The sequence below is a fragment of the Erpetoichthys calabaricus genome, chromosome 2, assembly GCF_900747795.2.
Source record: "Erpetoichthys calabaricus chromosome 2, fErpCal1.3, whole genome shotgun sequence".
NCBI lineage: Eukaryota > Metazoa > Chordata > Cladistia > Polypteriformes > Polypteridae > Erpetoichthys > Erpetoichthys calabaricus.
The window spans coordinates 253443176-253470939 of NC_041395.2; the positions used below are offsets into that span (position 1 = coordinate 253443176).

The following is a 27764-nucleotide window of genomic DNA, read 5'->3' on the forward strand; positions in this document are numbered from 1 at the left end:
GTTAATGTTTATATAATGAAAACATAATAATGCATACAAAGACTTATCCTGTTCACAAGTAATCCGCTGAAGCCAGAAAAAAACAGAATGCGAGTCCGTTTCTCGGGCTCATTTGGAACAGTTTAATGGCTGCCTTTACTTTTTGACCCGCTTTCTCAATGAGTTTTGAGCGGCAACGGAACAATGTTTCAACTTTTTGAAAAGAAAATCTTGGCCGGATGATCCTTGTTAAGTTGACACTGTGATTTATAAAGCATGCACAAATAATAGCGCCAACCCCCCCACCCCGAAAAAATTTACGCCACACTGTACACTGACACTGTTTCCTTCTAAGGGAGTTTGTAACAACTGCCTTATTAAGATTTGCTTTATGACAGCCATATTATTTCATTTCTGTGCAAATTGGCCATGGAGAGGATTATTTCCTTTATAGGAAAAAATAGACATACTGTACATCCAAACAGATCTGCAAAGTTTTAATTTTTTTTTTGTTATTTTTCACTGCGCTCAGCAGCTGGCAAGGAGTCAAGAGTAAAAGTACATTTCATGCAGCTGGTCAAAAAGGACGTGTGCCAGGAGCGAGATATTTTATCTGGAATGAAATGTGTGAGACACACAAATAGGGAGGCAGTGCGAGGGGAGGGGAGGAATGAGTCAGGTAGAACAGCCTAAAATGTCACAGAGCTGCTTATCAGCAAGTCATTATTATTAGCATCATTATTAGGAAACCGTACACTTGGCTTAAGAGCCCACAAAGTGTGAATTTGCCACAGGGCACAAAACACAATTTAAGCACCCCCAACGCTGAAGCTCCATTCTTTATGCAGGCTGTTTAATGCCAGGAATTACACACACTGGGTCAAAGATTTTTTTTTTTAGTTAAATGTCTGACACTGCATATCAAGTGACTGATAATATCTCTATACATTTACCTTACAACAATTGTCCTGCTTTAGTTACAGGTTTTTGTATACATTATCCATGCTCAACTACCTTTAAAAGCAGAAATGTGTAAACCTAGTAGTGGCCTGGAGGGGTGGTGGGGTTCAGCCCGCATGCTGCAAAAAGGAAAACTAAAAAAAAACAAAACAAAAAAAAAAGAGGTTGACTAAATAAAGCTTGTTCATCTGAACAGTTTGCAAATGTGGTTAATCGGCAGGAGGCTGTGGGTAATTTAGCCTAAGTATAAATCCACTTTCCAGGTTTGTACAGTTTGCCATTATCAAAAATGCCTAAATCTCACCAGCATCAGGAGAGACACATGAGACACACTCGTATTCACACATCCAAGGCAAGGCAGCCTGAACTACACGTATTTTGGGAGGTGGCAAGAAAATCAGAGTAACTACGGAGAAAGTCACAAAGACATGGAGAGAATGTGCAGATGCCACACAGATAGCAGCGAGGCAGGGATCTTAAGAATGGATGCCGAAGGTGTGAGGGTACTGTAATAACCATTTTTCCAGCACCTTTAAAGACTGCAAAGCAAGAAATCTTTACCATAAAAGCAAATAAAGAAAATAATACAAGCAGAACTGAAAAGCGAAACAAAGTCTCTAACTGGCATTTTGTCGCAAGAATAAACTGACGATATCATGGGCAGAGTGCAAAATCACTGAAGTGGGGAGCGGTCAGGGGTTACACCCACTCACAGATCCCCCAGCTTCCACATTTAGGATTGTGCAGTAGTTGAGGTGTTTGCTGAGGGTGACAGATGTTTCTCCTATAAGCTTACAAATTAATACCAAAACTTGCTGTTACGAATTTAAAAAATTCAAAGGCTTCACCTTTCACTATGTTTGGTATTTTAGATCTGTTTTCTGATACATGTCACTATAGAAATAAAAAAAAAAAAGAAAAAAGCAGTAAAAATGAAATTAAAACAACAACTTTGCTTTTCTGGTTTTACTACATTGTCCTATGTCACCCAGGTTTGGGCACATTGCTTAGACGCACACTGATAAGTGGAAGAATTTTTTTTTTCTCTCTTTCAATTAATTCTGCTATCAATTTTCTTAAGCCCTCTCATAAAGTGATTTCAGTATTTTATGAGTATCTATCTATCTATCTATCTATCTATCTATCTATCTATCTGTCTGTCTGTCTGTCTGTCTGTCTGTCTGTCTGTCTGTCTGTCTGTCTGTCTGTCTGTCTTTCTTTCTTTTTAAAAAATGTTTCCATTCAAACCATGTAAAATATCTTAATATAATAAAGAATGCTAAGTTCAATTTAACAAGTTATTATTAAATTATAAGTTAAACATTAGTATGACTTTTGTTATGTGAAATGTTTCATACCTGTCTATATAACTATCTGAGTAGATCTCTAAAATAATGTGAATGTATGTTAAATGTATACATTAATGTTTTTATTTTTTGAATCTATATACAGATTATTTCAAATATAAAAACAAATCTATCTATTGTAAAGGAACGTGTGGACAGACTGGAGTCCCGGCCAGGTCAGTTAATGGTGTCTTTCCGGGTCAGGGGGGCCATTGGAGTGGAAGGAAAGAAGGAGATTGCCTTACAAAGTCCAATAGTCCTCCAATGCACTAGGTGGCAGCATCCCACTGGGATTACTCTCATTTCAACACCTGCAAGGCCGCATGTGAGTGGAAGCTCTGGTGGCCAGCCCTGTTAGGGTCAATGGGTGCTGCAAGAGGAAGCTGCGAGGGGCAGGCTCCCGTCAGGAAAAAATCTCACCTGGCATGGAAGTGATTCTAGGAGGCACTGTAAAAACCCCTGGGTACAGGAGAAAATATGCTGTAAAAGACTAAAAACTCACTGCCATTTCAGGAAGAAAGAAGGAGGGTTGTTTAAACTTGAGTCTTGTAAAAAGGTATTTGTTTAATGAAAGACTTAATTTTAACCTGGGACTGTGCTTGTGGCAAATGTGTCATGGGTTTGGGGTTTCAGTATGCCCCCTAGTGGCCACTCTATCTATCTATCTATCTATCTATCTATCTATCTATCTATCTATCTATCTATCTATCTATCTATCTATCTGTCTGTCTGTCTGTCTGTCTGTCTGTCTGTCTGTCTGTCTGTCTGTCTGTCTGTATCTACACATTAAATACTTCATGTACTGATCTTTCTTAATCCAGTTTTAGGGTCAAAAGCCCATCCTGGCATGAACCAATCCTTGATAAAATATCAGGCCACTGTAGAACACACTCATGCACACATTCACAGTAAATAACTATGGACATGTACCGTATAAATAATGTGGGTGTAGATACATTTTTCTGGGTCTTTGAAGATACCCCTCAGGTAGAATTCCATTGCAGCCATGCATAAACAGAGATGAACTGCTGCTTGGACTGTTTCATTTCTTTTATTGTCACTTCAACCCTCTCTGATTAGCTCATAGATTTTTTGTAACCACTTTGGAGCTGATGAACAGTCTCCACGTTCCCATTCTTTACGTGTTTTACCTTTGTCTGACACTGCAGACGTTTCTATATGCATAATGAAGGTATGTGTGAATGCCATTTGATGGGATTTACTCATTCACTTGAAATAGAAAAACACTGCAAATAACTGCAATGATCGATCAGCCAATTACTCTCACTGAACTATCAAAACATAAGTAAGTGAGTGTGGTAAAAGCACATTTTTTTAAGTTTGAGGCAAAAGAGTTACCCACTAACTATGCTATTGCATATTTAAACATTGTCAGGCATTTCCAAAATGCTAATTACCTATGGCACAATCATCATAAATTAGCCTGGAATGGATAGTATGCCACCTATCAATGGTTTCTGCATTGCATCATTTGTCAAGATCAGCGTCCACCTCCATTATAGTAGATACGTAAATGGTTAGATTTGCAAATATATTTATTATATGTGCATTATACTTAGGTGTGTGTTTATACTGTAATTATAACTAAGCTTCTGTTCACTAAAATTTGGGTTATTTGACAAAACAGAGTCCAGTCTGTCATGCTAGTCTTAGTCAACACACTGTATTTTCTTGTCTGAAAAAAAAAAAAACCTGTCCACCATGACAGCATTTTCTTTTAATAAACCTTCACAGCTCCAACCCAACCCTCTACTATCAGATTTATTTTTATCACTTACCACAAATGATTTATATAGTACTGTCTGCTAGACTGTTTTGCCTTTTTTCATGACTTTTTCTAATTTTATTTTCTCTGGTAGCTAAAAAAGTGGCATCAGTGCTATACATTGTACAATAATAAGACTGTGATGGTTAAAAGAAATATGACAGGTGAGCTGGAATTGTCGAATATGAGGATTGTCACTATAATGCTGTATCTTCATACAGGAAAACATTAATCTTGCTGATATCATCAAATATGGCTTTGGACTTTGATTAATTTGTCACTGTGGCATGATATTTAAAAATACATACTGATACTCTGAATTGAAGCAAGCAATTTTTTCAAATTACAATTCTGTTCCTTGGCTGTAAGGATTTAATTATTATTTTTTAAACCATTTAGCAAATGGTGTATGCTCAAATGCACTATCATTCAGATTAATAGAGGCGACTGGCAATAGCTGGAAGATAAAGACGATGGCACAACACAGACTTTTTTTGTCATAATACACACTGAGGTGAACAAGGCCTTCACTTGGTGTTGCTAACACCTGCCTATCCATCCATTAGTAGAGTCTGATGAGAACTCCTTAGCAATGTTCAACTGCTCATTACTCCTACATACTGAGATATATATATATATATATATATATATATATATATATATACATACATACATGTACTCACCCGCCACTTTATTAGCTACACCTTGCCAGAACTGGTTTGGACCCCCTTTTGTCTTCGGACCTGCTGTAATTCTTCATGGCATAGATTCAATAAGGTGCTAGAAACATTCCTCAGTGACTCTGGTCCAAATTGACAGAACAGCATCACAGATTTTCTGCAAATTTGTCGGCTGTACATTCCATGATACAAATCTTGCATTCCACCACATCCCAAAGGTGCTTTAATGGATTGTGATCTGATGACTGGGGAAACCAGTCTGAGATTATTTGAGCTTTGGGACATGGCGCGTTATCCTGCTGGAAGTAGCCATCAGAAGACTGTGCTCATAAAGGGATGGACATGGTCAACAACAATACTCAGGTAGGCTGTGGTGTCTAAACAATGCTCAATTGCTCTTAAGGGGCCCAAAGTGTGCCAAGAATACATCCCCCACACCATTACAACAACTCCAACAGCCTGATCCATTGACACAAGGCAGGATGGGTCCATGATTTCAAGTCGTTGATGTCCCAATTCTGACCTTACCATCCAAATATTGCAGCAGAAATTGAAACTCGTCAGACCAGGCAACATTTTTCTAATCTTCTATTGTCCAGTTTTGGTGAGTCCGTGTGAATTATAGCCTCAGTTGCCTGTTCTTAGCTGACAGGATTGGCACCCTGTGTGGTTTCCTGGTGCTGTAGCAAATCTGCTTGAAGGTTTGATTTGTTAATGTATTCAGAGATGCATATCTCAGTTTTAACAGGGTGGTTATTTGACTTACTGATGCCTTTCTATCAGCTCAAACCAGTCTGGTGATTCTCCTCCGACCTCTGGTATCAAAAAGGAATTTTCATTCAGACAACTGCCACTCACTGGATATTTATCCTTTTTGGACCATTCTCTGTAAACCCTAGACATGGTTGTGCATGAAAATGCCAGCACATGAGCAGTTTCTCAATACTCATAGCAGCCTGTCTGGCACCAACAACCATGCCAGATTCAAAGTCACTTAATTCACCTTTCTTCCTCATTCCGATGCTCAGTTTAAACTTCAGTAGGTTGTCTTGACAGTGTCTACATGCCTAAATGCATTGAGTTGCTGCCATGTGATTGGCAGATTAGATATTTGTGTTAACAGTTGAACAGGTGCACCTAATAAAGTGGCCGGTGAGTGTATATATATATATATATATATATATATATATATATATATATATATATATATATATACACTCATATATGAGTATACACACATATATATGAGTATATATATATATACTCAAAATTTTATGAAATAATAAATAAGAAAAACATTGCTTCAATATTGGGCAGTAAGTATGGAGATGGCATCCAACATACTGATTCCTCAAAAGGCTGCAGATATCTTTCACTCAGGCAACTTCAGCCTAGATGCTGGTTTATCCAGTGTTAAATTGGGCATTGCTAAAAATTGGTTATTCGTTAAACAAGCCAGTAACATTTTCAATTAAAGGGCCCACTTGCTACTAACGGCTGGCAATAGTAGTACAAATTATTTCTAAATTACTTAATTTAAAAAGTGTTAGTCATTCAGAACTCATTTAGGCTAGAATTTGTCCTCATTGATGATGAGTTTTCCTTGAATTAAGCATGCTGCTTTATAAATAATTAATACGTAAGAGTTCCTAATCATTACATGCTGGAAATGTGAGAACGTTGGGCGACTTATCAAGGTTTGCTGGGTTAAGATATGCTAGGAAACCTTATTTAACTAACTTAAATAAATAAAATCAATTTTACATTTCTCTTTTTGAACAAACTACAAGGGTAGGATTTTGTTTCTAAAATATTTACGGTATGAAAATGTGGCCTCCCAGTCCTAAGCACAGAAGCACAAGTGTGTCATGACTTCATTAAAAGTTACAAATTCAACCATTCATTTTCTGTACTCTTTGCATTCTTATTTTTAACATTATTATTTCTATTTTCTTTTCAAGTACACCAATTTGTGTTTTTCTATTAAATAACGTGATGTTTCTTATTTTAATACATTCTTATTTTATCATAGCACTGGAAAGTGGCCAGGTATTGTATATTAGTATGACATGCAAGTAAGAGCTTCACGGCACTCACTGTCCTCAACATCTGGCACATTGCTAATATTGTTACTACTACTACTCCTCAATTCACTTCTTCTATTCTGATGGTTGTGGCGGGGGTAGGGCAGTGGCAAAATTAATCTTAACAATACAAGAGGCAACTCTTGGTGGGACGCCAGTCTGTCCAAGGGCATGTGAACACATAAGGACACTTTGAAGTAGTCAATCAACCTACTAACTTGTGCAAAATATTCTATAAATAAAAAAAGTCACTCTAAAGATGAAGCAAGACAATCTATTCATTCGATATCTTAAAATGGACCATTATCATGCTACAAATCAAGCCTATGCAGACCTATAGCAGAGCAATTTTTTCTTTTACATGTTTCTTGTTGGGCATGGCAATGTTTTATAAAATTCTGTCTCACAGCTCCAAGACAGTGGGTTCCAATCCCAGTTTGATCACTTTATATGTGGCGTTGACATGTTCTCCCCATGTCGTTTTGTAGGTACTCTGAAAGACCTGCAGGTGAGTGTGTCTTACAACAGACTGGTGCAGGGTCAGGGTGTGTACAACAGTTACACTGTTGATATTCAGCTGGATGGCTATTTCCCATGTTTCGTATAAAAATTACAACAATTTCTGTTATTACTGTCATACAACTACTAAGTACAGTGGCTAATACTGCTGTCTCAAGCATCCAAAGGTGTGTATTTGATTCTTTTTTCAGGGTGGTGTGGAGTTTCTGAATGAGTGCAACAGCCCCTGTACTGTTCCGCCACCTTGTGAGTCAACAACAGAAGATTTATACTCGGAAGAGTTACAACAAGTAAAAAGTACCTTACACTCCATGTAACTAGAATAGACTCTACTTGTCCAAGAACTTGAAATGGCAGGATTGGATGGGTTATGTCTGTAACAAGACACATTGAAGTCACATATAGTACAGCAGTGAATTTTTCCTTGCAATACTTTTTTGCTATCAAACTTCATTGTGAATTCTGATTTATTGCTGTTTACAAAAGCTGCTTAAACGATTTCAGCCAGACCTACAAGGAACAAAGTGCAAGCTGAAAGAAAAAAAAAGTCCCATAATTCTGAGGTGTGGCTTTATGGCCACACACATTTCTAGTGAGACCAGTCTTGAGTATGTTGGCATGTGCTATCAGTCTAAGAAGGCTTTTACCTGGCACTTCATGGATTATTCTACAAACTGTGTGTCAGTTGGGCATTTTTTCAGTAGACAACAAACTTTTCATCTTGCCACTAAAAACTCTACATAGTAAAAGCACATGAGCACATTTTGGGCTGCCTCTTGCATTTAATCTACTCGAGCCGAAGCTGTTAAAACCGTGCCCAATCCTTATACTGAATATCTTCAATAAAGGGCAGGATATCATCTTACCTGTTGGGTATTATTACATTTATAGAAAATTGAAAGCTGAGAATCATGCAATTTAACTAAAAAAAGTGTGTGCATGGGGGAGCTGGTGGATCCTTGGGGTTTCAGTCTTGGAAATACCAGCATATTAGATCAAAGAGTGATTTATCCCCATAATTCATTCATTGTGAAAATACTTATACATGGCTGTTATGGTTAAATAATGCTGCCCACTCAATTATTGCCACCCTAGTTGACTGCCTAGATTGCCTGTATGGTTGAGCCAGCCCTGAAGATGTGGCTTCTTATCAGTGCATTGGCTTCCACAAGTCGGATGCTGCCATTCAAGGTGTCTGGGTCAGGCCAATAGAAAAACAATCTATTATGAGACATTTCATTTTTAAATTTACGAACCTTGATAATGATCTAATTTTAATAAGCACTCACCACTTTCATGATTTACTCTCTACGTAGCTACTAAACAGTGCCAGAACTGAAAAGTGAAAGCTGGTTCAGGCAATAAACCCCCTTCTGTCAGCAGGATTATAATCTCATTTGAGGGATAGCCATTCTGCATTTGGTGGGAAGACTGCCGGCCAACTTTGCTCTCCCACAGAAGGGAGTATAATAAACACGTCTTCTAGATGGTCTACTGGATTCAAGGATCCCATCCATCAAGCCCTGGGTTAATGACAGCGTTTAAACAAGTCACTTAAACTTCCCAGCTCTTGATCCTGCTGATAGGAAGTGAGAGCTAAGGCTCTATTAGGAGGGGTTCAGCTATACCCATTTACATTCTATTTTGTGTAAAATTCTGTGGGGGCCATTAGCAGATCACATGTGCAGAATTAATGTAAACATCATGATAATAAGAGGCAGCCACAAACATAAATGACAAAAACAAATCTCTGTGGCTGATAGAAAAAGAGAAAAACATTGTGGTTTAGGCTCTAACAAAAAAATACACTGTATTTTTTGCAAAGAAATTTGTAATATTTGCATATATTGTATAGTATATATGTTCTGATCCCCCACAATATTATATTAGAGAGATCTAGCATGCATAGATGTGAGTTTTTGAATTCGAGTGTCAAGATGAAACAAAGTCATAGGCCACAAGAACTTTAGAAAAATATTCACCACAGCCTGGAACAAGCCAGGCGGTTAACTAAAAGATAAACAGGGCCTATTTTGTTTAAGATACTAGCAAAAGGCGGTATAAGAAATTAGGTTACCACCTCACAGTACATCAGCTGCTGGAACTCTTTCTGTTTCACAATGCATAAGGATTTCCTCCAGTAGTCCAAAATCAGGGCTTTAGGCTGAACTCTGGAGGTACTAATAGTCTTATACTTACAGTATGCTGCATTTGAGATCAGGATAACCTAAACAAGTTTCTGTGGCCTGTCCCCCACATAGGCTTAAATGCCAGCCCTTGTGCTTACTGTCCACTGCAGAGTGCACTTCATTATATCACTAGTATATCTGCCATTTACACAAGCTTTGAAAGTAAAAACTGGGTTAGCTAGGTTAAGCAATCACTAAAGACAAACCAATTATACACACTCAACATTCAGTATATCCCATCAACAAATAACGACTTTACAGGTGTCATATAGTAGATATCAATCAATGTCCCATTAGTAATGTACAAGATTTGATTTTTCAATCTAAATCAATGGCTTATATAGGTATACTGTATACTGTAACTGAGTTAAGGGCTGACCATGTTGCATTGAGTGATGCAGTGATGTTTTGCCCTGCACTTAAAAACAATAGCTTCTCATTCTACAGGAATGTTCCTTTAGGTGAACATGTTAAGTTGGTATTTTTTTCTACTTTGTAGCTGGAATACGCAGGTTCGAGTCATAGAGGAGAATCTTTTGCACTTAGAGAATTTCTCTCCCTTTCTCTGTCTGTTTCAGTATATATATATATATATATATATATATATATATATATATATATATATATATATATATATATTGTCACACACGAGCGCTTGGGGAGCAGCTGATTGACCCGGTTTGCTTCGCAATAAGACCCACAGGGGAACAACGGCAGTGTACTAATCTTTCTTTCTTTGCTTCCTTAGAAAGGCCAAGACGTCGCAGCCATAAAATGCGCCCAGATGACTCTAGAAGACGCACCCTTCCGGGTTCCTTTCTTCCCTCTGTTTAACCTTGATGACGTCATGCTCCCATAATCCATCACAACTATCCCAGCATTCCTCACCTTAATATCTGGTCCGCCACCATAAAATGTCCATCCTCCCTCCCTTCAATGTCTTTTTGAGTTTGAAAAACCAACTGATGATAATTTTGCTTTACAGTATACGGGGCTAAAAACCCCAAATCTTCATAATTGTTGTGTCTTTATTACAATATATTTATTTATTTATAGACAGTACAAACACATGTAAATTTATATAAATAGATACCCTTACATAGCATCTCATCCAGAATTAGCTTCTCTGTTACAGTCCATGATGCCAGGATAACCTTTGGTTTGCTGTTCCTGCAACCCTGAATTAAATTACTTTATTTAACAATCTGCCTCTATATGTAAATTGTATATATATATATAATATATATTGTGTGTGTGTGCATGTGTGTGTGGATGTGTGTATGGGGGAAGTCCCATCAAAAACCCTGGCTGGATACAAAAAGGGCCATGCAGAATCTTTATAAAAGATTTATTCTTCACAAAAATGCTGTTCAATAACAACATAGCTCTCTGAAACACAAAGGCAATACGATTTGCCCAAAACAATAAGGCAATCCAAAAGTAACCAAACTCCGAATACAGAAAGCATGAAGTCAAAATCTGAAAGTCACAAACAAAGTAGAAGATTGCGGTAACTCGCCACTCACTACCACTTTCAAATCAACCACCGGGAATTGTGGAAGACTTTCTGGATTTATAGAGCATAGGGCAGTTCCTGGTGGTGATTAGAAGATGGTCCCGACTCTTGAGGGACCACCTGTAAAATACAGTACATGGAACAGAACACGTCATCAAAGGTAGCAACTGCTGCATTTTTTTCTTAAACACTTTGGGATTCGAACTTCATTGTCTCACTGAATTACAGCATCTGTCTGTCTGTTTTCCTTATAATTACCTTTTGTGATGTTATATTTTGCATACTCTATGAAGCAAGAATCAGGCAGCTAGACACTGGCAGCATGATACACTTGGCCAAATGTGTACATTTTACTATGTCCATCGAAAGACACAATAAATCTGAGATAAACTGATTACAACACTTTTTTTATCAGTGCATAGTCTTGATTTTTTTGAAAAAAACAATACTGTTGTCCACCTACATATTGTCATTAAGTTTGCAATATCAATCAAATATTTGCATTAAGTGCTTTTTGAAGTAAAAAAAAAAACAATCGCACACACACACACAGCAGATTAACCAATGGAGCCAAACCGAGATTGAACAGAATGAAGCACATTTTTTGTATATCTGTTGAAGGTTCTGTTTTTAAGAATGTGATAGTAGTAGGGTGTTGTACTGTGTTAGCCATTTTGGATGTAATGAGAAGTCAAGCAAAATGACACCTTTTATTGGCTAACTAAAAAGATTACAATATGCAAGCTTTCGAGGCAACTCAGGCCCCTTCTTCAGAACAACTGAAGAAGAAGCCTGAATGTGATAGGAAGAGAACAGGATGGTGCTTCTCAGTGACTAAAAATAATTTGTAACTTTGTTCTTTTTTTTTTGGTAGACATTTTTCAGTCTCACTGTAAACTGAGGCAGTATTAATTTTTGGCTTTGATGCTAATGGAAAATTAAGATTTTTTTGCAGTTTTAGCAATTTTAAATCACCATTGTACCATTACTGAATACAACTACTCTGATGTCATTTAATACAGAGTTCTGCAACAATCTCTTTCACACCAACACCACTTAGGAGAGTATGTAGTATGTTCAACAGGAAGCTGCTGAAATAAACCAATAAAACTATCTCCTGGAAAAAATATAAATATTATATACACAATAGTACTTAGTTACATAGCCTTTCTGATACATCCGATTAACCAACAGCATTATAACTGAGGCCCACTGACTTAGAAAATTTCTAAGCAGGAAGCCGGATAAGAGAGATGGAGAGAGTATAAGTATCTGTTTAATGAGGAACACTACATACAATAAAAACTGAAAGGAATTTAATATAAACATACCCACATATATATAATCAATCAAAAGAAGGCAGAAACAAAGTAGACAGTATATCTATATACTATATACTAAGTAGACAGATATCTATCTATCTATCTATCTATCTATCTATCTATCTATCTATCTATCTCTCTCTCTCTCTCTCTCTCTCTCTCTCTCTCTCTCTCTCTCTCTCTCTCTCTCTCTCTCTCTCTCTCTCTCTCTCTCTCTGTGTCTGTCTGTCTGTCTGTCTGTCTGTCTGTCTGTCTGTCTGTATACCTACACTTTTCTTTCAACCAATGGAATCGATGCGGTTCTGGACATGAATCCAGACTTTGCTGAGGATTCTACTGCAGCAGTCCACTCAGAGTTATATGCAGCTGTCTCACTGCTTCTCCTATTGGGCCCTAGATTATATAACAATGATATCCATAATATGTATATGTAAATTCTTTACATAATCTTATATTGAGGACAACAACAATTATACAAGAAAGTATGATATATTCATTTGTGATTTAGCTGCCAAATTCAAGGGCTCAAAAGAACAGATAAAGTGAAATATAAATGCAACTTTCTTCCTTTTCTTTACGTAACATTCCTTACAAATTGCAGAAATGTCCAAAACTCTTGGCAACCAATAATTCCTTATTAATAACCTAATATTAGGCAAATACCGGCATTCTGTCCACTGCACATTCCTGTCTTGTACATATTGACGCCATGATACATTTGGGAACCTCTGAGATTCTGAATTGGAACTAGCAGGGAAAAAACAGATTAAGTAATGTAAGTAAAAATGTCATCTAAAAATATGATTTACATTGTACTTATTTTTCTTATCTAATAATGTTTGCTTGAGATAAAGTCCTGAGTGCCAATACTTTACTTCTGTTTGTATTTTGTATGGTATTTAGTTATAAGTAACTTAGTAACCAAGTATTTTACAAGATTTTAAATACTGTACTTTCATTTCTTTGGACTACATTTTTAAACTAATATGCAGCATGGACAGCCACAGATTTATTTACATATTTTTTATGTACAAACTGTGAATTTGCTTGATACTGCAGTTTTAATCTTTAATCTAAATATCTGTATTTCTTGCTTGTACCTGCGCATTTGTATTAATGAAAGTTTGCATGATTTTAATTACTGCTTGATGTGCAAGGACACCACAAAAATGCAATAACCTTTACTGATTAGCCAATGCATTAAAGTATGAATAAATTTCATTATCTGCACCGAAGGAAGGGTATAACTGATGAACACATTAAAAAGTTCAAAGCAATTAGTTTAAATTTGCACAGGCTCTTGAAGCGCTAATATCTACAGTATGCATCTACAAAGTGTTTCTCCACTTCTCTCTACTGGCAGGAAATAAGACCACTTCTGAAAATAAAATTAAAAAAATAATAATAAAAAAAACAAGGCAGTTGTGTGTAGAGCAGCTCTGCATTTCACACCCTGATGGAATGCTTTCATTAACAATATTTGAAGCCAAGCCCTTTTTAGGTAGATTAAACTTTCCACTTGCTACTTGTGCTCTTCTGAATGTTTATTAAAAACAGTAGTAACCACGACTGCACCACTGAGGAAGTGGGGAGGAAAGCATAACCTATAAATACAGTCAAGAATTTGTGCAAAAGCTATGCAGTAGCAGTACAACTTTTGACCTTGTTGAAAATGAGATCAGTACCGTTTCATTACTGCATGGCTGCATGTCTTACTTGAGTTACATGTAAACTAAATAATTGAAAAATAGAAGTTCCTTCTTTATGAAGAGTCAGTTTATGTCTAAATCTGTTTTTATGAAAAATGTTTTTTTATGTTTCTGGACTTTGTCAAATTCACTTGTCTGTAATAAACTGTTAAACAAATTTCTTAGAAATAAGAATTATTTTGGTTTCTCCATTTTGGCATACAGCAGACTTTTCTATCACCAGACAATTCGTTTTACTTTCATCCATTTTCTGAACCTGTATCTTGTAACTCAGGGTGATGAAGGCTGACTTATTCTCTATCCATGCACATTTTGAACCCTCTTATTCCATTTAAGGTTATGGAGCCAGTTTGTTTTGAGATTCCATAAAATAAAGAGAAGTTTTCTTTTTTGAAAGCACACTGGCTCTCCCCTTCCCCTTGAGTGAAACTCATTTTGTATTGGAGAAGTATTGATTTTCACCACCAGGTGGCACTCTTTCCTAGAAGACCTCCTATGAAAAAATAATTCAAATCAGCAGAATGTTGCCTGTTCTTAGCTTTTGCTTATATAGATCTTACTCTGGCTTACCCTTCAGAGCAGTTCTGCAGCCCCTACACAAGTACAGCCATGTTGTGCAAAGGCAGAGTGACTTTATTTCTACCTCATGTCTTCATATAAAATCTCAAATTCTCTAACAGAGGAGCTAGCACTGCTTACAAACAGGTTGCAAAGCATCTAGGCTACTATAATACATGAATAATGCTGCCTAATACATCTTTAAAGTTAGATATTTGGCTAAAAGACAACATTTCGCTTATGTTTTGTGAACTATTTTTAAAATATTACACAAAAATTGAAATCAGGTTTGCACCAAAGTTACTCCTTGAAGCACAAAAGATTATTACTGTGTATCATTATTATCTATGCATAAACCCTCATTAATTGCATAGATTATTATCTATGCTTAAACTCTCAATAATTCCATTGACCATTTTAGTTCTATTTTATATAGCTCATTTCATATCTATCTATCTATCTATCTATCTATCTATCTATCTATCTATCTATCTATCTATCTATCTATCTATCTATCTATCTATCTATCTATCTATCTGTCTGTCTGTCTGTCTGTCTGTCTGTCTGTCTGTCTGTCTGTCTGTCTGTCTGTCTGTCTGTCTACTCATACAGTTTTTTTATGACATTAAAATAATAAGTTCATAAAATGTGCTCCAATTGAAGCAATATAAAGAGATCCTAGAAAACTGGGACACACTGTAAGTAGCCCAAACAAAACAAAACAAAAAAGCAGTATCACGGCAGCACTGGAGTCAATGTAGGCGCTGAAGACCTAGTGGACAGAGACAGAGACACTCACCTACAGTATGAATACTGAATTTTGGGGAGTACTTTTTGATGTTTTTTCAAAGTGTAATATATTAATGTAATAAAGAATATCACACATATATCAAATTAAAAAACAACATGCTTAAATAATAAGCACAACATCTGGATAATTTGCATTCTGTAATACATGAAATCCTCTGTAAAGGACAATTCTAAAAGAAAATAAATATCTTTTCCAGAGAGCGCGCATTACATAATTGCCATCCTGTTTACACTTGGCCCTGCTGGGATGTTACGGCCACGACTGCCGTATCTGTATAACCATATTATTTACAGGATTTTGTTCATCACATGTGTTATCTGATGAAACGTTGGCCATTTTTTCTAGCCGGCACTTTACTGTTGGTTCCTGTCATGTGAATAAACTGTAGCTGTTTTCGGTGGCTCTGTAAACACCGTATTCTTATGGTGCCTCTTTTAATGACTCAAGCTGTATTGTTTTCAGTTAAGCTCTATTCATTTACGGAATCAATTCCAATGCGAAGTAAAATGTTTCCTTGTGAGTAAAGGTCAGCACATGCATTTGATAATGTTTCAGTCAAAGCTGCAAATCCTGCCATTAATCTTGGTGAAAGCTGAAACAGTACAGCTTTATCATTGTACTTCTGTATGATATATACATATATATGTATATATAGTACATGTTTATTTTAATATATACAGATATATAAATAAAGTTTGGGTTGCTCTTGGAAATAACCTGCTAAGCCGGGGAAAAACACTGCATTTTACAACAAAAAAAATATACTGATAACATAGACAAACAATTGACATCATGACTGATATATCTGTTGGATAAGCCTGAAATTCGACTCCAGTGAAATCAGTCACAGTAGTATATTACAAAATGCCCATGGAGGGACAGGATAGCCAGTTTCCCAGCACTTTTTCTAGGGACATGAGCCTCCAGAGGTTTAGTTTCCTCTGTTACATAGCCAAGGGGCTTTATCTTAATTTACTTTATGTTACAATTTACTTACTTCACTATCATCTGGAGCTCTAAGAACCTGAAGACTGCACAAGTATGACAAATTTTACTGTCTGATCTCTTTATCAGTCTTTTATTGGGCCTGTTTCAGGGTTGTGGGTTTTTAACTGTAAGTGTATTTTGTTAGTAAAAGTGCTGGTGTAATGTTGCCTCTCAGGTACAAGGAGCAGACTTTAAATTCTGGACTGGCCAATTTCTGTGTGATTTTTACGTGTTCTCTCTGGGTCTCACACCCCAAAGGCTAATCAGTGGCTCCCAAATGAGGGAGTGTGAATGTCTACATGAGTTGCGCTGTGATGGCACATATGCTTTGGTTGTGTGACAATAAAATTGGATTAAGCAGGTCAGAAAAGATAGACAATTTAGAATTAAGTAGAAAATGACCTTTGTTTTGTAACTCTCCTTAAAACAACCACTTAGTTAAGATTATGTAAAAAAAAAGAGCTCAGTGACTAAGAGGAATATAAGCAGGGACTCTCCAGCAGATTAGTTAGTGTTCAACAAGGGAAGCTTTCTGTTTAAAATGCTTCCTGAAAATAGTTCTCTTCACAGAGTAAACATTCATTTTACTGTTCCTTTGGAGAAAATGTCTAGTGAGTTTATATTAAAATACAAAACCTTGAAAATACAGTGAGAAACAAAGGTAAAAAATCAACATCTTCAGAAAGGAAAAGAAGCTTAACCACATGCCTGATTCTGCCGTCTTATCGTAATGTGATCTCAGCTGATGTTTAAACAGAAGATTGTTTTCTTCATGAAAGGAAGGTATCTAAATATGAAGCAAACTGTGTAGAGTGCAGTATTCTTACATCAGGAGGCTCATCTTTTGCCTCTGATGAAGCAAACAAGTGATTTCTAAAATAAGTTTCAGTTTAAATGAACTGATAACGCAGCTGGAGAAAAAAGACAAGAACAGCAGAGAGAGCTGGAAAAATAAAAAATGCATACATATAGTACATATGTGTAAAGCAAACCTCTAAAAGGATGTCTGTTGGAGAGGTTTACAAAGCAGTGCCTCAGGCTAGCTACTAAAAAAAAAAAAATGAAAAAGAAAAAAAGAAAGAAAAGAAAAATATATACAATGAATATGAAAGAGGCCACGAGAAACAAAACCATTAGGCAAGTATAAGAATGTCTCATATTATGTCCCTGTTACGCCACGGTTCACTAGCTGTGTGAGTGCACACATAAGAGTATGCAAGTGTGTATCTAAATTGTCACTACTTGTCCCACCTGAGAGGCGCGCTTGAAGCTCTCATTGTGCATGCCTGGTTTTGAAGAGGAAAAAATATCCCAAACAGAGAGAAGGCAGGTCAGGAATGGTGGACAGTCAGTAAGTAGCTTCAGCTGCACAGAGCGTGACAAGATAGAGAAGAGTAATCTCTAGTAACTGGCCTGTCTGGTACATAGTCAGAGCCTCATAGCCATGAGTGTAAGGAGCAAGAAAGGGGGTACCAATAGGAGTTTTGAATGGGGAATAATAATAATAATAATAATAATTCATTAGATATATATTGTACATTTTCTCAGTACTCAAATTGCTACCACACAGGGGGGACCCAGGATGCAAACCCATGAGCTCCTTACTGCAAGGCAGTAGCACTATCACTACAGGCTGACAAAGAACAACCCCGATGTCCTGCTCTGTAGTGATGAATATGGATAACTCATATTTTTTGGCAGTTTGACATTTTTAAATGTAACCTTGCTACTGTGTTCATCTATCTATGTAAATCTCTAGCGCGAAAGATTATTACTTTGCATCATTATTATCTATGCTTATACTCTCATTAATTGCGTATGTTTTCACTTTAGATTTTAGACCATTTTATTTCTATTTTATATAGCTAATTTCATATCTATCTATCTATCTATCTATCTAAGAAGTAGACCAGTACAGATATCTATCTATTCACCTGTCTGTCTGTCTGTCTCTGCTCATATAGAGTTTTTATGACATTAAATAACAAGTTCATAAAATATGCTGAAATTAAAGAAATATAAAGAGATCATAGAAAACTGCTCAGGGACACAATGCAAGTAGCCCAAATAAGCAAATCATGGTAGCATTACAGACAATGTAATGCATTAAAAACCTAGTACACCGAGACAGAGACAGAAAGGGCAGAGGGTACTACCCTACAAATCTAAAATCCTCCATTCAAATCCCCTGTCAGTGTGGAGTTTACATGATCTAGCCGTGTCTCAGTGGGGTTTTCACCGGGCATTTCTGTTTTCTTCCCACCATTAAAAAAATACTTATGTGTGTTAATTGACAAGTCTATAATAGCCTAGCATGGCTGTGTGCATGAAAAGGTACAGCAATGGACTGGCATCTTCTCCAGAACTAGATGTCACCTGAGTAGGCTTTCTGTAGCTTTGTTGCACATATAAACACATAATTAAACATTCAAATAGCTAATACTTTAGTAATGTCATTTATTGCAGGTATGACCGGAGTTGAATAGGCTGTGAAACAACTAACCACTAAGCCACTGTGCCTCTCTGTATATATATATATATATATATATATATATATATATATATATATATATATATTCTGAACACTTTTAGGACCCCCCAGCAGGACGGTACTGCTTGTCCATTGCCGAGGCAACCACAGGTTCGCAGCACAGCAGCATAGCACAGTAGAAACAGCTACGAGCTGATCAAGGCGTTATAAATGCATGGAACAGTATTACTTGGCCACTGACCTGGCCCCTACTATGCCCGTTTGCTGTGTCTGTGTATAGGAAAGTGGTAGCTCCCGCTGCAATAAATAACCCTGCTGTCCCTGTTTCAAGTTGAATAAAGCGGGTTTTGCTAATGTACAGAGACTCAGCCTTGTATTTTGGAATGCGTCACAATATATATAATAAATTAATGTCTTATGATGAATATGCAGATTAAACTGATTAACACTGATGTAAAGAGTTTAATTCTGGTGTATCTTTTTAAAAATGCCTGGCGATTTGTACACTTTTTTAGATAACATACAGATACAAAAAAAAGTGATCTGTGTTGTAACACACACACACGCACACACATATGTATGTACTGTAAAAATAAATATATATATATTTCTTAGGAAAATGAACATTAAAATAACTAACACTCAAGTAAACAATTTATTTCAGGTATATTTTTTTAAAAATGCCTGGCGGCTTGTAAATTTTTTTTTTTAAATACCACAATTACATAAATAATAAGTGATCTGTGTTATTAGGTAACCAGGTTGCACTCCCAGAGGCTTTGTAAAGAAGATGACCTTTGAACCAATCCCAAACTGCACACTAAAACAGTGTTTTTAAAGAATGCCAAACTTTGCCTTTGTCATGACTGGCTTTCAGTCCTAAAATTACCTCATTGTTCCCCCAAGGGCAAAATCCATTACTGTTTGAACAGGAGCTTTAATTATTAAAAGTGTTGAAAAATAGGCAGCTTGTACAGCATTCTTGTACAACATCAGGCATTACACTTTTCATAGGCACATTCTCCTATTGGATTAGGCCAAGCTTGAAAATTAGTTCAAATAACGCTTTCAAATAAAAGTGTTTCTAACACTTTGCCAAGTCCCAGGGAACTTTTTTTTACATACAGAATACAAACACATGCCTGAATTTTCCTAGAGAAGAGAGATAAATTGGCCTTTATGGAATGCTACCACTGCTTGAACAATCATGTGGATATTACAATGTACAGTTCGTGCACATCAGTGCAACCCTCAACTTCTTCAGAGGCATGGAATAGAAATAATAAAAACTATTTGTATACTTGATATTATGAGAGAAAAATAATACAGGAATGGTGCCTATTATTTATTGTTAATTCATTAAAAAAAAACAACAACTGCATTTTAGCTCAGTTAGACTTGTCTAAACTCATCACAGCTATAAATAATGAATCAACTAACCAAGCAAAATCACTTTACATTGCCAATTGGCCAACCTATAACTAATAAAAGGCTTCTGGTTGAAAAATATTAGCTTTTCATTAGTGTTAACTGATTTTCAGAGTCAAGCAGTTCACATCGCGCACTGAGATTCGGGGCCAAAGCTACAGGCGCTGTGCTTCAGTCAAATGCTAACAGAGAAGTTTTACAACAAAGCCACAACAGTCTGGAATTTCAGATCTGTGGCATGTTTAGACCAGTCAGGCCAGCTGGAACATACATGAATTAATTTGTTTAAATAATCATTGCTGCTGTTGTTTTTAAGTAACTGACAGTATCTAATGCGCAGAGTCAGCTACTCCTAGAAACAGGCAGTGGAAAAATGACCTAAATAGCCTGCTAAATCACAGCTAAGTAAAGATATCAGGATTAAGGCATACAAAAAGTGTGTAATTTAGCTGCACACACAACGTGACATTAAAAATACAGATTACATTCTTCTAAATATCAGTTTTTAGAGAGTTTGTACTTTCTGGAATAATAAAACACTACATGTTTAAAACATTAGCAAAGCTCCCTCTAGGGAAGATGGAAAATCACAAGAGTTAAATGAGGAGTAGATGTGACTTTATTCTGAGAAACTGTTTCTAGGCTTTCTTCAAACCTTCCATGTACAAGGAATAAAAAAAAGTTCATTTGACACACCATTGCCTTTGCAGACTGTAAGGAAAATGCAGTTTAGCTTTAGCTAATTAGACATTCCCTGCAAGATCACATATTTGGTTAATATAAAGTGAATTTTAATTGAGATCTTTTTTCTTTTTTTTTTATCATTTCCATGCTGTGTGCAGTTAAGTAAAAGACATCCCACACAAATTAATTTTTTTTATCAATCACAATATCATCAGAGGGAATCTTTTGTAAAGGTTTAAGTCGCCAGGCATATTCTAAAGTAGAGCATTATTTACAATGCAGATAAAATGCTTTTGTTGGGGGTGGGTGCAAATGATGTAGAAGTTATCTACTTTCTGGAACAAAGTGTTCACAAGATAATTTTCATGACTGATTTTATATATATATATATATATATATATATATATATATATAATTATGTCTCATTGTTTCCCAACTTAATTATCTCCTGTACCTGTCCTCTATTTCAGGCACAGTATGAAGCAAAAATTAAATAAATAAATAAATGAATACATAACAGAGTCTATTTAAGGTTGACTCATTGCAACTGATGACCTCCTTTTTAATAGCAGAGTACAGATTAGTTAGTAATAAAAAGCATTAAGCAATCTCAACTGTTAAGCAGCACAAAGAGCAGGAAACTACCATAGGGCCTCTTGTGCATGATAAAGGCCATTCACTGTTCCTGATAAATTTGGTGTTGTTACGTCAATATTACCAGTGAGTTTCTTTAAAGTATTCATTTCTTATACTTTCATCATCTGTTGAAAAACATCTCTGGCTTTGGTTATCCTTCACTGTCTTCAGTTCTAAAACTGTAATATTTAGCTGTGAATCATAGCTGCCTGTAGACATCAAAGACACATTCATCTCTGACTGACTATAAATGACTACTTCTGCATCCTTGCTAGAATGGTGCTCTAGATGACTTAACGCCACATGTAATGTTGAATTTAACCAGAATTGCCTGTACATGGAGCATATGCACATTATGGGTAATAATGTACAGCCAATGACTGGGTACTGTCCTAAGAGAAGATGGGAGATTGACTGGGGCACAGGTATTGCCCAAGGGAAGAAAAATGTTCTTGAGGGAATGTATAGGTCATGAAATCGTCTTGTTCATGAAGACATTTCATCTGTGGGAGGATATTTTTCCTTGAGGTTTGTTATCACTAGAAGGGTAAAGACCATAATAAACAGTACTTCAGAGGATATTCTTTTGAGGGAGGAATATTGCTATGATAACGGACATTGCATTATTGAGGTTCAAACCAAGATCTGAGCAAACTTTCTATCATATTGTGGATTTTTGCATGTATTATTAGATAGTAAACATTCTGATTAATTCTGAGAATGTCCAAAACAGTCACACAAAATGCTAATGATAGGAGCCTAAATCATTTATTTAAAAGTGGGAAGAGGCTTATGAGGTTCAATTGAAAGGAACTAGTGAGACATACTTAATCATTAAGCAATAAATTCACCAATGCAACTTAAACCAAAATCAGTAAGTAGAAACTGTTCATTTTTTAAACAGGCGAAAAATGAAAAACTAAAAGAAAACCGGATCACATAGAAACTGTTCAGATAGCTAACCTTTTTGAGCCAATGAGATGTAGTCACTAAACAATCCACATCTCAGAGTTTGAAAGATGGCCGCCATGATACACTCATGCAGTGAATGCACTTTTAACAATGTGCGGTGTTGTAACAACAGAAATACCAAATGGTGCAGAAGCAAGAGACTCCTTCAAAACAATAAACATAAACCAAAAATAAAACAGCAAAATCACTTAATTCCTCAGATAAAAGTTGTGATTTACTTCTGCATTATATATATATCCTTTTGCTGAGGATGTAGCAACAACCCCTTACAACATCTGGAAGGTTTATACTATATTCCAGAATCCCATTTTCAGAAAGCAAATGCTACAGTGAACTGTTTTGTATTCTCCTCTTGTTGGCTCAAGCAGTAAAAACACCTTACACAAGTCCACATTTGAAAAGTCAGAGGATTAGTTCTGGAACATCCGTAAGCCGGCTATTTGCAGAAAATCTCTTTTTCACTTTCTTTTGTTTATTTAACAGTCCATTATTTTATGCAATGGGATCTAATGAGTTTTTAATGATTCAGATTGTGATTTCACAAGCTGTCAGCCAAGCATGGAAGTGAATACATGACAATCTGCTCATACAGCACTGGGTGAATCACTAATTCAATGGAGAGACCAAATTCCTGCAGCTTTTGCCTAGGCTTATCTGAAGAACAACCCTAGTAGATGTGGACAGCCCTCTGAAGCAAACTCTTGCCATTCCACACAGTGATATAAATGCAGTAAAATCAGTCTTTAAAGCAGAAGGTGTGGACCATTGCAACCAAAAAAAACCGAAAAAACAATAGCTGGTCTTACCGTTCATAGTGCCTTCTTGTGCATGTAGCTGCACTGGTGCTCCCTGGATTCCCCCCCAGTTCATCATACACATTTTTCCACTGTCGGCGAGCAGTTATCTGTTGCAAAGATGAGAAGGCAGCGTTGGAGATATCATGGCAATATTGAAAAAACTGTTAAACATAATGGAGATATCTGCAGTTGACTAAAACAAGCATTACTGAGCACCAAGTACACTCTTAAAAATAAACGTGCCACAGTGTTTTTACAGATTGATACAATTGGGGAACCAGTTTTGGTTCTCAAAAGACCCATCTATCGACATGATGGTTCCAGGAAGAATCTTTTTTGTTTATTAACAGGCTCCATAGATACAATAGATAACCATGAATAGATAGCAACAGATTTGTGAAACCCCAGTGGTTCATGTGTTTAAAAAGCACTCTTCCTTGTACAGGAACCCACCTACCATCATAACTGGGAAGGTGTAATGCTTAAATATGTGCATTAAGACACAATTCAAGACAACAGAAACAATGTTAGCCCAGAGATTAAATAAGCATTGCTTCTATTTTTCATATTTAGTACATGATGGCCTTTTGTTTGCAAAATGCATGTTCTTTCACAATATAAATGGTTTACTTCGCTAAACTCAAACGCACTGCCTCATTGGTCTTGGACATATTCTGCTGCTTCACTTTATATATTTTGAGGCTAGAGCTGCCATTCATTAGAATACTGGGTTGATCTACCCAAGTTGTACACAAAACCCTAATTGTATCCAAAACTGTTTCGTTAGTAGTTTGCAGTCATGCAAAGGGTTGGTTTAAAGCTCAGCTCTGTTTTAAGGAAAACTTCAACTACAACTGATACATTTACCCTTTGATTTGAAGTGACATTGCCAATGATGTTTTTTTCCCTACAGTTTTAATCTATTTTTGTTTCTGCTTTTTCCATCATGGCTTCAAAGTTGGAAACGATGATGCACCAAGCACCTCGGCTTGAAAACACAAGCTCACAAATAAAATGCTCATGCAAAAAAAGAAGACCTCCAGTTGTTTCCAAAGCTCAATAATCTTAATTTTGAACTAATTCTCAATCGGGTGGTAAATTTAAGACTCCCTCCCTCATTGCTCCGAGATTTGCTCACATATTACATTTGGCAAAGTATAGTAGGCCTAATATACATCTCCTGCCTATTCCTTCTGATGTGGTAACTGAAAAAAATGTCCAGTTTGCCAAAAAAATGCCTAGTGGTACAATCACATAAAATATATATTAGAATCAGCTTTGTTAACTTTTAGGGTGGGGCTCCTAGAGTGCATTGTGATAGCTCCTACATCTTCCTCCTGTGAGATGATGCCAGTTTGACTGGAGAATTATCTGTGCCACCCAATCCAATATGACAATGGCTACAAATGTAACATTTCTAGTTTATTAAGAAATGTACCAGTTACCAGCTACACTGCCAAATTGACATTTCTTTATTATAGCACTGGCTTGCTGTAAAGTAATAGTCTCAACAGAGGAAAATATTATTAGGAAAGTATTATATAGTCCCCGCTAACTTCCTCATCTGAAAAAGTTGCACATGTTTTCCACTTGCAGGATTATAGCATTAGTATGGTGCAAATCCGATTCGAGAGGCTACTTGCAAATCTAGACTAATTTGTGAATGATTATTTATTTAAAGCAGTCAGTAACATGGAATGCACAATAAAAAGGGGGGCTACTTACCAATTCATAACCTCCCAGTTTCTGAGCAGCTTGAAACATAGTCCAAAGGTTTACTGTTAGAAGGACAATAAGTATTTAAGTCAACACTACCCTAAACAAAAAGAAATCAAAAATCCACACAAATAAGGTGCTAACAACTTTCCTAGGGTGCCAGTTTCAGGATTTTTTTTTCTTTCTAAGCACTAGTGATCTATGAATTTTGTTTTACACTTAATATACACAAATAGAAGGCACCACTTTACAGCAGTATCAAAATTACTTTCTTTGGCTCATTATGCCAGGTAGTTAATTTCAGTAAATTCAGGTAATTTTTTTAGTTGGATCCAAAAATGGGTAAGTGAATTGTTATAAAACCATGCAAGTATATCCTTGTCATTAGAATGGATCATTCATTTGTACAATTTTTATTGGAAATTATACTAATAAAAGGTTTTCCCATCTTGGGTATTATTCAATTCACTGTCTCTCCAGTTACTATAAAATTAATTACTTAAAAGAAGCTAGGAATGATGATTGGGTTGATGGAGGCTTACTATAAACAAACTAGCAGCCATCCAGAAAATGCATCAAGATTAAAAGATTGATTGTTCAGAAAGTAGCCAGAGAGATAATTATTGCAATAAATACATTAAAAATCAAAACACTTGATTCATCCATCTATCCATTTATTAGCTCTGCTTGATCCAGTTTTAGGGTCAGGGGAGCCAAAGCCATTCCTGGCAACATCAAGAGCAAAGCAAGATCCAACTCTGGACATAGTGTCCACACTTGCTCATATGGGGACAATTGTAGACTCGCCAATTAGCATAACACATCTTTTCAAAACTGCAGAATAACCTCACTCAGATAAAACAAATATATACAAATTCCACACAAACAATAATCGGGTTGGAATTCAAACTAAGAAGTTCTTAGCTGTGCCACACAGAGTATTAATCTATTGAAATAAGCCATTCCTAAATGAGTCCTAGTATGAAAGGTAATGATGTGCCGATAACCTTTGGCATTCAAACACTACTCTGCTCCCATCAGTGGACCAAGTTTATACCATGAATGTATACTAAATCAACACCACACAGGATAGGCCAATGCACTCAACGTGAGCTGGAATTCATCAAATGTTTACTTCACTTTAACACGGACAGTGTCTGTATGTCTTAGGTCACACTATGACCAATCTCCTTTAGGTCAATGGCTGCCATATGCCATCAATATGCCAATTTAATCGGACGCATTCTTGCTCCAAGTTGAAGACTCATGGTCTCAAGGTGCCCAACTGCTTTACTGACATAATGACACACACTCAACAGTTAATAGTTAATGGGGTATCCTAATAAGAGGCTAATCAGTGTATTTCAACTCTGGCTTCTTCCTTACTTGTAATATTTTGTGAATCATCAATAGTAGGAATTTAAGATTACACAATCATGTCCCTTTTAAAGAAAAACACACTATTTCCTTATCTGCTTGCATTATTGATTTTTGTGTGAACCAAAGGTCTTGGAATGGAATTTTACAGCTAGTTACATTATCCAGCCAGTCATACATTATAGAAAGGTTTTAGTCACATCGAAACTTCCTCTGAAAAGTTAATATATTTAGGACATTTTGTATAAGAACGTCACTATTTGCTTTAGAGATACTAGCGAATTCCAACTGGGCATTATTTGAAAAGTGAATCCAATAAATAAAGATTTCTTGATGGCAATTTTACTGATGGCTGTCAGAAATGAATGCCTATTTTTGATACACTTTGAAAAGAACTATTTAAAAGCAAAGTCTGCAGACAGAAAATGCAGCATACACACTTCAGTTCTGCTGCATACTGAAAAGTATTCTTAGCCATTATTAGTAAACCTTTGGTCTGCCCAAAATGATTAGCAAGCATTATAAACAAATAGATTCCATTACAATGAGTATTGCAAACTCTTTCCTATTTGTCAGTAGGTTTAGTGTTTTATAGCGGAGATTTTGAAACTTAATTCTGGGGAATCACAGTGGTTTTGGAATTTTTTTCCAGCTGACTTCTTAATCAGAGGCTAATTTTAAATAAACTGCTTTTTTAATTTGTAAGGCTAGAGTTATTTTTGTAATACTGAATAAAACAATGTCTTACATATGATTTAGATCAGTTTAATACCTAATTTGTTAAGAATGTCTTATTTATGCATATGTTGAAAGGGTTGAGAAAATATATCTTGTGAAATACAATGCAGTTAGTAGACTACATTACAAAATGAACACAATTTAACAAAGTCCCAATGCTCTTTAACACACTGCAAAGCATTTATAAATCTTTGGTCAAAAAATATCTGCAGACAAAGCAAGAACATTGTATGTCACTGAATACAAGGAATCTGATAAAGATAGTCATTGAGACTGAGGGCTTGCAGCCAACAGGGTGTGTCAAAACATCATTTCAATAATTTTGTTTCTCTAGACCTGTCACTAATATGATTTTTTTGGGGATTACACATCTTGGCTAATTATTTCATTGCTAAATCAACTGTTTCTGCATGAAGGCAGTGAGAAGGTGCAGTCTATCCAGGTAAGAACCATTATCTGAATGGGATACCAGTCCATTT

At 36.2% G+C, this 27764-nt stretch overlaps 1 protein-coding gene across 1 annotated transcript in view; it reads right to left on the reverse strand.

Moving 5' to 3' along the window:
* arid5b (AT-rich interaction domain 5B) overlaps positions 1-27764 on the reverse strand; it is a 137944-nt gene that overhangs the window by 20788 nt on the left and 89392 nt on the right. Inside the window, exons 7-8 of the mRNA XM_028795383.2 lie at positions 25180-25232; positions 23464-23561 (exon numbers count right to left, since the gene is read on the reverse strand). Coding sequence (XP_028651216.1) covers positions 23464-23561; positions 25180-25232 — 151 coding nt within the window. The remainder of the gene's footprint in view (positions 1-23463; positions 23562-25179; positions 25233-27764) is intronic.